Raw genomic sequence first — 14,124 nt, forward strand, 5'->3', positions numbered from 1 at the left:
TTGGTGTGATTTGTATCCAGAAATCTATCGATTTGTGTCTGTGAGACAAGTGACGAAGAAATCAGAATTCCCATACAAGATGTGCAGGATCACAGCGAAATTGACAGATCTCAGCTCGTCTGCACAGAAGCACTCAACAATCAAGAGGAGGGCTACTCATGAGTCCAGAGAGACCACGTCAATTGAAATCTTGAAGATTTTGATTCCAGAAGAGGAGCACCACGACCCACAACAAAATTAAATTGTGAAAATTTTGACTCCAGAAGAGGAGCACCAAGACCCACAAGAGAATTAAATCTTGACGATTTTGACTCCAGAAGAGAAGCACCAAGACCAACAAGAAAATGAAATTGTGAAGATTTTGACTCCTGAAGAGGAGCACCAAGAAACCAAAGGTGATTCAAATGAACCAGAAATAACTCCAGAAGAGGAGCACAAAGAAATCAATGATGATTGAAGTGAACCAGAAATGACTCTGGAAGAGGAGTACCAAGGAAGCAAAGAAGAGGAATCAAATCCACCACAAATGACTGATGTCACCAACATCAATGCAACATCAGATCATTCTCACAATTCTCAAGAGGAAACGCTCAATGTAACAGATACCACAACGGACACTGACACCAATAACTGTGACAATGACTCAAATCATCCACACGGAACACTCATTGAGCGCAGCAAGAACAACAAACACCGCAATATGCACAGCAGAAACAAGAACAACAACAGCAACAACAAAAACAAGATGCAGCACAACAAGAACAACAATAAGCATAACAGAAACAACAAGCACGACAAGAAAAATGACAAGAACAGCGACGAAAACAATAAAAACAGAAACAACAAGCACGACAAAAACAATAACAAGAACGATAACAACAAGAACGACAACGAAAACAACAAAGACAGAAATGACAGAAACAACAATAATGAAACAACGACCTGTACAACTCTGCACATGAAGGACAATGCAACAGCACATTCCAAAACAATGACAAGAGTACAAACATACCATGGCATGTCAACAAATCTCACAAATTCACCTTTGCTCCACAACAAACAAGCAAACCAGCTGTCAAGGCAGATGACACACCAAATTAATACCGCCAGCACAGGGAAAAGATGTAACACAGAATCACTACCACAAGCATAGATAAAAAGGTCAAAATCAGACAACAAAGTGATTCGACCAGTCGGACACCTCATGATGACTTCTTGGTTACTTAAACACAAGAACACTGATGACGTTCACAAAGAAATGACAACATCAACATCACCACTTCAACAACAGAAGAAGAAAGCAACTCATCCAAATAAGTTCATTAAGATTGGACTCATAAATATTAATTGGCTGTGTATAATCATCAATATCATCACAACTTGTACATATCATCATTTATCTACCTGTTTCAAGCAAACGGGGAAAGAAAACTAAGAGACTGAATGTATTAACATTTGACTGATTAACTCATTGATGTTATGTAATGCATTTGCAAACTGCATCCATTATGTTTGTTCAATTTTCTTTACAACACACAGAAAATATGTAACACAAGAAAAAATAGGGGGATGTAGTGATGTCTGTATGTGCATGTACATAAGGGGTTAATGTGTAATCAGTAGCACCACATGATCACTAGAGGGCTGGACCAACAGGGATATAAAAAACCCACATAGGGCCTCTCTCCCTCTCTTTCGAATGGACTGTGACAAAGGCAGGAGTATCAGATTAGTTCAGATGGGAAATGGAGTTACGTATAGTTACTGTAGTTAGATCTTGTTAACCTTATCACTAGTATCAAAGTTAAAGTAACGAACTCATGCAATTATTGTTATAGTTACGCAATAAACCTTTTGTTACTACTGGATAAGTTTGAGTCTTCTTCATCGAGATTCAGAAGTCCTCTTCATTAGCCAAGGATTGAGTAGCACATGTTACCTACCACACGGGTAACAAAAAACACTCTTCTATGGAACTTTTACATTGTGGACAATGAAGTAGAAAAGACAACATGTAAAAAGGCCATTCATCCCAACTGGTCTTTGTCTGTGTTTATGCTCCACACGAGCTTCCTCCCATTCTTCCTCACCTCACTCTGTCAATATAGCCTTTGATTTCAATTTTTGTGTTTAACCAACTTCCCCTTAAATAAATTAATGTTATACACCTCAACTACCACATGTGACAGGGAGTTCCACAGTTTAATTAATCTCTGGGTGAAGATGTTTCACCTTAATTCCCTATTGCATTTATAATAAACTATATTATATTTATAGTCCCAAGTTTTGGATTCTTCCACAAGTGAAAACATTTTATGCCTCACCTATCAAAGCTTTGTAAGCTTAAAGACTTCTATCTGGATAGCCTTCTACTTCATATTTTCTGGTGAAAACACCAGTTTTTAAAGTTTTTCTTGATTGCTGTAATCTTTCAGGTAACTGTGTGATAGTACGTTCACAACTTCAGTGTTCAAAGAGATTGGAGAACCCCCGTCCCCTCCCCACCCCCTGCCAGCTGCTAGATTTCAGCTGTAATTGTGTTTTTTTTGTTGCAGTTGCCCCTACATTGGGGGATGGAGATTCTGATTCCAATCCGAGGTGGACTTATACTTTTGGGGGCACCCTCTTTGCGGGGCCCCTGTGATGACACGCCCCACCCTCTGGTGACATGGCTCCAAATAACATAAACACTACCTGCAATGGCATCAATGCCCTTCTGATCCCAACCCACCCTCAGCTCACACAAAGCAAGCCACAAACATACAGAAAATGACACAGATCACTGCTTAACTGCTTTAGTGCTTTCTAGCTCATGAAAACAAGCCTATAATTGATTCATTAAAATCTACAATGCAAGCCACAAAACCCACCCAAAGTGCACATATCACTGCTTAACTGCTTCAGTACTTTTTGACTTATAAAAACAAGTCTGAAATTGATGAGTTGATAAGCAATCCTACCTGTTGTTAGCATGACAGTAGAGAGATGGTCATTATTGCGATCTGTGTACCTTGACGTGAGCCAATGGTATGACTGCAGCACTGCACAGGCTAGTGCAGCACAGAATGAGCTGGAAAAAGTCCAGTTTAGGAGCAAATAATCCAATGAAATGGAGTGTCCAGTCCAAATCTAGTATCAGTAGCTTTGCTGGCAACTGTGTCACAAGATTTCACTCTTTGTCCAGAAGAGGCTTTCTGAAGGACAGTAAAGAGCAATGGGGGATGGCGGTTACTCACCAGTTATAACTGTCTGCATGTGACCACCAGCCATTACATCAGACCACACGAGTTTTCTATTGAAGAACAGAATTTAGACTGGAGAACATGGTAGAGTGACAGATTTTTCAGATTTTCTTGATTCAGCAGTTGTTTGCAATCCATGGAAATTTAGATAGCTTTTCTTCTGCATTTGTTCTTCACAACATCAATGTAGGTAAAATCTTGTCAATTACATTTTAATTGTCAACATTGCTGAACTTGTCAAATGTTCCTGACTCATCATACTTTGCAGATCATTTTTCACACGTTTCAATGCAGAGAAGAATGTTTATAGGAATAATTTGTGGCAGGTATTGTTAAAAATATTTTCAGAATGATTTAATATTTGGAAAGGTTGCCTGCAAACCATCTTGTACAAGTCTTTGCAAATCAAAGCACAGAGCTCATCATTATCAATGACATTAATGAATTGTTTCTTCATCTTCAAAAAGATTTGTGTCTATGCCCTCCCGGTAGAATTCAGTTAGTCTCTTACTCGTCCAAACTTTTGTTGAAGATCACACAAAATACTATGAATAGTATTTGGCATCTTTAACTTCATTAGTGAATTGGTTTCTGAGCTGTTCTACCATCATAGTGATGATGTCTTCATATGGTGATGATGAACTTCATGGGCGAGATTCTCCGACCCCCCGCTGGGTTGGAGAATCGCCAGGGGCTGGCGTGAATCCCGCCCCCGCCGGTTGCCGAATTCTCTGGCACCGGAGATTCGGCGGGGGGCGGGAATCGCGCCGCGCCGGTTGGTGCCCCCCCCCCCCCCGCGATTCTCCGGCCCGATGGGCCGAAGTCCCGCTGCTAGAATGCCTGTCCCGCCGGGGTAGATTAAACCACCTACCTTACCGGCGGGACAAGGCAGCGTGGGCGGGCTCCGGGGTCCTTGGGGGGGGGGGCGCGGGGCGATCTGGCCCCGGGGGGTGCCCCCACGGTGGCCTGGCCCGCGATCGGGGCCCACCGATCCGCGGGCGGGCCTGTGCCGTGGGGGCACTCTTTTCCTTCCACCTTCGCCGCGGTCTCCACCATGGCGGACGCGGAAGAGACTCCCTCCACAGCGCATGCGCGGGGATGCCGTGAGCGGCCGCTAACACTCCTGCGCATGCGCCACCCGGAGATGTCATTTCCGCGCCAGCTGGCGGGGCACCAAAGGCTTTTTCCGCCAGCTGGCGAGGCGGAAATTAGTCCGGCGCGGGCCTAGCCCCTCAAGGTTAGGGCTCGGCCACCCAAGATGCGGAGGATTCTGCACCTTTGGGGCGGCGCGATGCCCGACTGATTTGCGCCGTTTTTGGCACCGGTCGGCGGACATCGCGCCGATACCGGAGAATTTCGCCCCATGTGTCAAAAAGTTGGTTGATCTTCCCTGACCCACAATATTGATAACTTTTCAAATTCTCTTTGAGAATCTCATCAAATTTACTGAGATATTCAAGGCAGGCTAAAAAATTAACTCTTCGACTGCATCGGTGACTCATCATGTCTTCTTAAAGGAAGTCCCAAGGAAGACAGCAGTTGACTGTAACAACAACACGTTTCAGCATCTTCCTCCAGTAAGAACACTCCTTTTCAAACTGAGCCGATAATGCAGAATATATTCTCCCAGATAAGTTACATCTTTAAAAAAACAGGGGCAGGATTCTGCGAAAACCGACGGGGCGCGCAACTCCGGCGCGAAGGAGTGGCGTGAACCACTCCGGCATCGGGCCGCCCCGAAGGTGTGGAATCCTGCGCACCTTCAGGGGCTAGGCCGGCCCCCGAGTGGTTTGCGCCGCGCCGGCCGGAGCGGAAGGGGCTTGGCGCCACGCTAACCGGCGCGGATGGGCCTCCGCCGGCTGGCATGAGTTGGCACATGCGCGGGAGCACCAGCGTGTGCGGGCGGCATCCCAGCGCATGCGCAGGGGGTTTCCTCTCTGCGTCGGCCATCGTGCACTGTTACAGCGGCCGACGTGGAGGAATAGAGTGCCCTCCATGGCACGGTGGGCCCCGATCGCGGACCAGGCCACCATGGTGGCATCCCTGGGGCCAGATCCCCCCGTGCCCCCCCGAGGCCGTCCGCGGAGCCAGATCCCGCCGGTAAGTACCTGTTGTAATTTACGCCGGCGGGACCTGCCCTGGCCTGTGTTCTTTCTTCAGTTGGTTACCCTCCTCCACGCTGTCATAATATACACACAGGTATATGATGGTGCACAGACAGGCAGTGATTGACACAAAGGATGACCAGTGATCACACAGAACACAGCAGCCAATCACCAGACAGGACACGACCATTATAAAGCCAGGGGGCACTAGTTTTCCCGCTCTCTTGAGATCCAGCCTCTGAGATAGTTAGAGCCCGTGAGCAGCAACTAGAACATACACCATGTGCTGTAAGATAGTCTGGTCAGGTTAGCCTCAGGTCTCCAGTCAAGTCAGCATAGTGTCAACCCACAGTTAAAGTATGTATGATAGTTAAGAGTTCAATAAAATCGAGTTGCATTTCTTCAAGTGTTGGAAGCCTGTCTCTCTCACTGCTGAAGTAAACGCAGTCCTCGCAGACCCAGCATACCCAACACATCACACTCCTCAGCCCTGGCTTGGTGGTTCATAGTCGCCCCGCTGCTCCCCTTGACGGCATTTGTCCTTGCTGAAGGTATTGCAGGCTCACACCCTGACTTAAGGTCGCGACCTCACAGTTGCCTCAGGCTGCCGGGCCCAAATGTCAGAACCCTAGTTGCCGCTTTACTGACGTTAACTTCAGAAAGATGTGACGAGAATCAGGAGATCCGTCTGAACTGCTCCCGAGTCACCACCACCTCTCAACGTCTGGGAATTTTTTTCTGCTCTAAAGTGGCTCCACCAATCAGAGCCCAATGGCTCTGCTTTTCCTGCAGTATTGAGTCTATCATGTGAACTGTATTGAATGGGGTACATTCTCAAAATTATAGTTTGACAACAAAAATAGGTTTTGAACAGCCTTGGTTGATTAATCTAGGTTGTATGAACAGGTCAACACTCCTGCCTCAAGTTGAGGAAATTAGGAAAATACTAGAGCAGGAAAGATTGTCAGGATTTCTAACTTATATTGTCAGCCTTTACAGTGACCAAAACCTTGGAAGAAGTGATGATACAAAATTGCTCCAGCTGAAAAATGTTTGTTTAATAAATTAATTCTCTCACTTTCCAAAACATTATCATTACTTAATCTTGATCAAACAGTGCTGTATTTGAATTTTAAACACGTATTTAATGTTTTCAGCACCAGCTCACATTATACATAGAAAGTTATAGAGATTTTTATCTCAATATGATGAGCTCTAAATAATCTTAATGAAACAGTAAGGAACACTATTTTACTTAATTGGCTGAAGTGACCTGGTTTTCCTTCATCTTCACATCATAACTTTCTCCTCTTAGGTTCCTTTCCTGAAACTAATGATTTACAATGGGGTGCTGTATTGTGTACAACAGCAGTATTTTGTTTTGACCAAGAGATCTTTCTTTTCATGTGAGCCAAGATACTGAGTGGTTTTCAACTGCTCAACACAAAGGATGTCTCAGAGTACAGTTTAAACATAATTAAACAATGCTATTTGTTATTTATAAAAGTTATATGAATGTCCCTAGTCCATATTCTGGTGATGTTGTAAATGTTACAAATGTAATTTTGAAAATGGATTTGAAAAATGAAAATGAAATCAGTCATGGACAATGGGTGAGCATTAGATTGTGCTGTTCAGATTTGACACTTTATGGAGAAAATCACCTTTGCTGAAGTATGTGACTCATCAAATTATATCAGAGCTAAGGGTGTAAATTCTCAAGAAGAGTAAAGACAGATATATTGGAGAACAAAAATATGGCATATTTTAAGTTTCTTATTTTCTCATTTCATTGTTGTTACTAGATACACAATGTGGAGGGAAACTTGACGATGATAGTGGAACATTTACCAGCCCCAATTATCCACGGAGCTATCCAAATAATACAAAATGTACTTGGTATATATTTGTGGACAGTGATGAAAGAATACAGATAATCTTCATTGATGTTCAGTGAGTAACAGTGTTTCTACTCAGTGTAACTGGATAATGTCAGAGATATCTATTGGCTAATAACCATGGCCAATGGATTTATTGAAATTGTTTAGCCTCTTGTGCCTCCTAAGAATCTGCTGTGAACCTTGCTGGTGTCTCACAAGCAGCTGCACACCACTGTATCTAGCAGATCACATGTACCCTTATTGCGAGAGCTGGACAGTAGAATTAATTTCATATAGATGGTACCTCCTGGGCACACCGGGCAGAGGATTTTGTCATAACAGCTGAACTCTCTGGAGTGCAAGGTATCATTGATCATACCCATGTGGCCACCAAGACCAGTCATCTCCATCAACTAGAATAGCGTTCATTTCTTCAAAGATAAACTTGCCTTCAACAACAACAAAAGCTTCATGCACATGTGATGCGACCATCAATTCACTCGAAGACACGTGGAGAAGTAAGCCATGGTTTTAATCAGCTTCGAACTGAGCCTGCCTGTGACCGGTGCAGCACTGAAGGCGGCCCCGCAGGTCAGCAACTCTTATACTTCCTGTAAAGGGGGTGGAGCCCGTACATGCCCCAACATATCCCCTGTGGGTGAAGCCACACAATGGCCCATAGGTAGAGCCCACAGGGTTAATAACATAACACAGTGCACTGATGAATTATCAGTAATTATACATTCACCACATTCACCCCCTGTTTAAAAATGAAGTCCGGCGGGGGTGACGGGCTCATAGATTCAGTCGGTCCGGTGCCCGGATCGTACGTTGTGACCGGCGAAGCACTGGTGCTGCAGTTGCTTCGGGTGGCTGTGGAAGTGGGTCCGGAGTCGGCACAGGTGTGGACTCCGGGAGCGGCTCTTCCGGAGCTTCATTCCTGTGGACCGGTGCGGCGGGTGGGAGGTAGTGCGGGAACCAGATAGGGGTGGGGGCTGAACATGGGAGGTTGGACGGGACATAGTGTAGGGGATGCAGTAGTGGGAGTGGTGTTGGAGCCTGCGGGCGCCAGGTCCCGGAGGGAGACGGTATCTTGCCAGCCATTGGGGTGTTCGACATACGCATAGTGTGCGTTGGAGTGCAGCAGCTGGACCCTCTCTACCAGGAGGTCGGTCTTATGGCTCCGAACATGTTTTCGGAGGAGGACTGGACCCGGTGTCATCAACCAGGGCGGAAGCGAGGCGCCTGAGGTTGCTCCCCTCGGGAAAACAAACAAACGGTCATGAGGAGTCTGGTTTGTGGCCGTGCAAAGGAGGGACCTAATAGAGTGGAGTGCATCGGGGAGGACCTCCTGCCAGTGAGAAACCGGGAGATTCCTGGACTGCAGGGTCAGTAGGACGGTCTTCCGGACCGTCGCGTTCTCCCACTCCACCTGCCCGTTTCCCCTGGGGTTATAACTGGTAGTCCTGCTCGAGTCAATGCCCTTACTGAGCAGGTACTGATGCAGTTCGTCGCTCATGAACGACGAGCCCCTGTCGCTGTGGACATAACTGGGGAAACCAAACAGGGTGAAGACACTATGCAGGGCTTTAAAGACAGTGGGGGTGGTCATATCAGGGCAGGGGATGGCAAACGGGAAGCAGGAGAACTCATCTATGATGTTAAAGAAGTACGTGTTGAGGTTATTGGAGGGGAGGGGCCCTTTGAAATCGATACTGAGGCGTTCAAAGGGCCGGGATGCCTTTACCAGGTGGGCCTTATCCGGTCGATAGAAGTGCGATTTACACTCCGCACAGATTTGGCAGTCTCTGGTTATAGTTCTGACCTCCTCGGTGGAGTAGGGCAGTTTGCGGGCCTTGATGTTATGGGCGAGACGGGTGACCCTCCGGGTGGCAGAGGTCATCGTGGATAGCCCATAGTCGGTCATCTTGTGCGCTGGCGCATGTGCCGTGGGACAGGGCATCTGGGGGCTCGTTGAGTTTCCCAGGACAATATACTATATCGTAGTTATAGATGGAGAGTTTGATTCTGCACCTCAAGATCTTATCATTCTTGATCTTGCCCCGTTGCGTATTGTCAAACATGAAGGCAACCGATCGTTGGTCGGTGACGAGGGTAAACCTCCTACCAGCGAGGTAGTGCCTCCAGTGCCGCACAGCTTCCACGATGGCTTGGGCTTCTTTTTCGACCGAGGAGTGTCGAATTTCGGAGGAGGTGAGGGTGCGTGAAAAAAATGCTACCGGCCTGCCTGTTTGGTTGAGGGTGGCGGCGAGAGCGACCTCTGAGGCGTCGCTCTCCACCTGGGAGGGGACGGACTCATCCACCGCACGCATCGCAGCTTTGGCGATGTCCGCCTTGATGCAGTTGATGGCCTAGCGAGCCTCGGCTGCCAGTGGAAAGAGGGTGGCCTTAAATAGTGGGCGGGCTTTGTCCGTATACTGGGGGACCCACTTGGCGTAATACGAGAAAAATCCAAGGCACCTCTTCAGGGCCTTGGGACAGTGAGGGAGAGGGAGTTATAGGAGGCATACGGTCTGGGTCGGGCCCTAGGACCCCGTTTTCCATGACATAGCTGAGGATGGCTAGCCTGGTTGTGCGGAAAACGCATTTCTCCTTGTAGGTGAGGTTGAGTTTTTGGGTGGTTTCGGGAAATCGGTGGAGGTTGGCGTCGTGGTCCTGCTGATCATGGCCGCAGATGGTGACATCGTACGGAAACGTGGCCCGCAGCCCGTACTGGTCCACCATTCGGTCCATCGCTCGTTGGAACACCGAAACCCCGTTCGTGACGCCAAAGGAGACCCGGAGGAAATGGAAAAGGCGGCCGTCTGCCTCAAACGCCGTGTAGTGGCGATCCTCCGGGCGGATTGGAAGCTGGTGGTATGCAGACTTCAGATCCAACGTGGAGAACACGCGGTAGTGAGCAATCTGATTTACCATGTCTGCAATCCGGGGAAGAGGGTACGCATCAAGTTGCGTAAACCGGATAATGGTCTGGCTGTAAACAACCACCATCCAGAACTTTTCCCCGGTCTTGACGATCACCACCTGAGCTCTCCAGGGGCTATTTATGGCCTCTATGACCCCCCTCCCGCAAGAGACGCTGGACCTCGGACCTTATAAACGTCCTGTCCTGCCTGCTTCTGGTGGCTACTGGCTTGCAATCGGCGGTGAAGTTTGCGAAAGGGGGGGGGGCGATGGTGAGCAGGGGCCCCCCGAACTTAAGAGTTAGGCTCCTGAGGTTGCACTGGAAGTCGAGTCCCAAAAGGAGAGGAGCGCAGAGATCTGGGAGCACATATAGTTGAAAATTAGCGTACTCAGTGCCCTGTATCGCTCGGGTTGCAGTAGTGCACCCTTGGATTTGCACCGAGTGCGACCCAGAGGCGAGGGATATGGTTTGTTGCGTCGGGAATATTGGGAGCGAGCAGCGTCTTACCATGTCCGGGTGAATGAAGCTCTCTGTGCTCCCGGAGTCGAAAAGGCAAGGCGTCTCGTACCCGTTAACCCGGACGGCCATCATGGAGCTCCGGAGGTGCTTAGGTCGCGACTGGTCCAGGGTGACCGCGCTGAGGTGTAGGTAGCCGGCAGCGTGATCGGAGGTGCTGGGGCGGCCCCGCGATGGCTATCCGTGTAGGTCGTACGCGTCGAGCGGCGTAGCAGATGGCGACCACGATGGCGGCCCCCGTTGGCCGAGCGTGGCGGGCAGTGAGGAAGATGGCGTCCAAGATGGCGGCCCTCATGGATCGCACGTGTGGCCGGCCGCGTGGGGGAGGATTCCCAAGATGGCGGGCCCCATAAGTCGCACATGTTATGCGGAGGCAGAGTCGGCAGACACGCTGCCACATTGCGGGGTCTGCGGGCCTGTGAGTCTGTGGATCGGGTCTGTGAGTTTGAGTTCTTAGACCTGGCCAGGCAGACCTTGCCGAAATGTCCTTTTCGCCCGCAGCTGCTGCAGTTCGCGTTGCAGGCCGGGCAGTGCAGTCGGGGGTGTTGGGACTGGCCACAAAAGTAGCAGGGTAGCCCCCCATGATGGACGGGCGGCCGCGCGGCACAGGCCTGGGATGGTCTCGGGTCGGGGGCCCACGAGGGGGTCGCGTGATCGGCCGGGAACGCAGTAAGGCTCTGAAAAGCGGCCTCCAGAGAGGTAGCCAGTTTTACCGTGTCGTCCAGGTCCTGGGCCCCTTTTTCGAGCAGGCGCTGTCTCACATAGTTCAATCGGACCCCCACCACGTAAACGTCTCGGACGGCGAGCTCCATGTGCTGAGTGGCCGTAACGGCCTGGTAGTTACAGTTGCGCGCGAGGGCTTTGAGGTCGCGTCGGTAATTATCTAGCGACTCCCTGGGGCGCTGGCGGCGAGTGATGAAGACGTGTCACGCGTATTCCTCGTTCACAGGCCGCACATAGAGGTGTTCGAGTAGGCGTGGGCCTCTGTATAGGAAGTGGCTTCGTCGAGCTGGACAGAAATGCGATGGCTCACCCGTGCGTGGAGGAGACTCAGCTTCTGTTCGTCAGTGACGGATGGCGTAGATGACGCGGCGAGATAGGCCTTGAAGCATCGTAGCCAATGTGAAAACATTTATTTCGCCTCCGTGGCCTGTGGATCGAATCCCAGTCTGTCAGGTTTGAGGGCTGATTCCATAGTAGTATTTTAAGCTGATTAAATTGATGCAGCCATCAATTCACTCGAAGACACGTGGAGAAGTATACCGTGGTTTTAATCAGCTTAGAACTGAGCCTGCCTGTGACCGGTACAACACTGAAGGCAGCCCTGCAGGTCAGCAGCTCTTATACTTCCTGTAAAGGGGGTGGAGCCATGGGCAGAGCCCGTACATGCCCCAACATATCCCCTGTGGGTGAAGCCACACAATGGCCCATAGGTAGAGCCCACAGGGTTAATAACATAACACAGTGTACTGGTGAATTATCAGTAATTATACATTCATCACAACATGTGTGTTCACTTTCCTGGCAGTTGTCAACAGTCAGCTTCCAGGCAAACTTTTTTCTCTCTCCAATAAATCCAGGCTCCCTTTTGGCAACCACTGCTGAGAACCCCTTTCATATGATTGTGCATCCTTGGCCTGAGTCCTCTCTCTCAGATCAGCGCGTTGAGTTTATGGTTGGGAGACAGTTTTGCTGAGTTTTTGTGTGCCAAACCCGTTTTCTTGGTGAGAAAGCACCAGGCAGTCGGCCTTTCCACTACTTGTGCCCGAATCTCTGCATTTCCTGAAGCTGTTTTGCTTTATTGATCAGCAAAGAAAGTTGAACATGGTTCCATCATTGAAAATTATCATGTACAATTTCCCTGAGAGAAAACATAGAACAATCAATTTGTAATTTTGTCTCAGTAAACCGAGACAAAAATATGAATCCTAGAACTGTCGCTGAAATTAATTTGGAGTTTGTGACAGCCACCATATGTTTGGAGTAATAAGTTAGTGATTCAAAGTGCATTTCTAAAAAGCAGCAATTTATATTTATAAAGGGGTTTTAATACAATAAAATATCCTTCCTGTCCTCTCCTACTTGTAACTACTCCCACCAGAAAATCTGCTGTCATGTGGAGATATGGTTTAACCAGGAGACAACGTTGGCCAGTGAGCATCACATTTAAACGGTGAATAGGATTTGGTGTGTTTAAGGATGCGGGTAGCAGAGTTTTGGACAACTTCGAGTTTACAGATCATAGAATGTGAGACGCTGATGAGGAGTTCTTGGAATAGTCAATCTAACGCGTGATCTTCCGAAAAACTTTCCAAGGGTGCTAGCGAGCGGGAATTGTCGCGGATTTGTGGCACGCAGCCCAGCGAGACCGGCAACAGTATTCAGCGTTAATTGGTCCACTTAACAAGGCCTCATGGGCTTCTCACCCCGAATGCCGGCTCGCCCTGATTCGTCAGGGCCACTAACAATGTCAAGCAGCACTTAAGCTGCACTTGCTCAGCCAACCCCAGCTAACAATGGTGCTGAGGAGTCTGGCCCCAAGATTCAGGGATGCAGACCTGGAGAGGCTCCTGGATGCGGGGGAGGCCGGGAGGGATGTCCTGTTCCCTCGAGGGTCCCGGAGGGTGAGCCACAAGACAGACAGAGCTGCCTGGGACGAGGTGGCGGCAGCAGTCAGCTCGGGCAGTGTGACCAGGAGAACTGGCCTCCAGTGTCGGAAGAAGGTTAACGGCCTACACCGGGCAGCACAAGTGAATAGACACCAACGTCCCGTCCCCAACCCTCCCTCCATACCCCACCCCCTTCAACACTACCTCCATCCACCCCAACCCTCCCTTCACACCACTCACCACAACTGTAAACCACACGTGTGGGTAACGATGCCCTATCTGTGTCTGCTCAGGAAAAGCTCTGTCACAATCGGCGGGAGAGGGCCCAGACTGGCAGTGTGGTGCCGGATTTGAGAATCCTCATCTCCTACGAGCAGCGGGCCCTGGAGGTGACTGGTCTGGCCGAGGACAGGCCTGTCACCAATGCGGAGGCGGGCGGACGCCACAGAGGTGAGGAACCACAAGGCTTCACCCGGAGGACCTGTCATTCCTGAGTAGCGATTGCCTTACTGACGGACCCTTCCCTCCCACTGATCACATGTCCATTCTCCTGCACGCCCAACAGCGGCCCTACCCATCCCGGGGGGGGCACCCTCTCCTGGTCCCGAGGAGAACACCTCTGAGGAGAGCTCCAAAGATGCAACCTTTAGAGTCACGGCACAGCTGTCATCCCCACCCTCCAACAGCGCAGATACACACACCATACGGCTGATGATGCACAGGCGAGACAGCAGTTGGAGGTCTGCTGGGTCCCTGGACCCAGCTGGGTCTCAGCCTGATGCTGAGCCTCTGGAAAAGTATTACTCTGAGCTGATTCAGACGATAGGGACCAACCTGGACATTCAA

At 49.2% G+C, this 14,124-nt stretch overlaps 1 protein-coding gene across 1 annotated transcript in view; it reads left to right on the plus strand.

The window, feature by feature from the left end:
- LOC140393168 (cubilin-like) overlaps positions 1 to 14,124 on the plus strand; it is a 367,012-nt gene that overhangs the window by 297,182 nt on the left and 55,706 nt on the right. The window contains exon 25 of the mRNA XM_072479292.1: positions 7,153 to 7,300. Within this exon, the coding sequence (XP_072335393.1) occupies positions 7,153 to 7,300 (148 nt within the window). The remainder of the gene's footprint in view (positions 1 to 7,152; positions 7,301 to 14,124) is intronic.

This window comes from Scyliorhinus torazame, chromosome 16 (assembly GCF_047496885.1).
Source record: "Scyliorhinus torazame isolate Kashiwa2021f chromosome 16, sScyTor2.1, whole genome shotgun sequence".
NCBI lineage: Eukaryota > Metazoa > Chordata > Chondrichthyes > Carcharhiniformes > Scyliorhinidae > Scyliorhinus > Scyliorhinus torazame.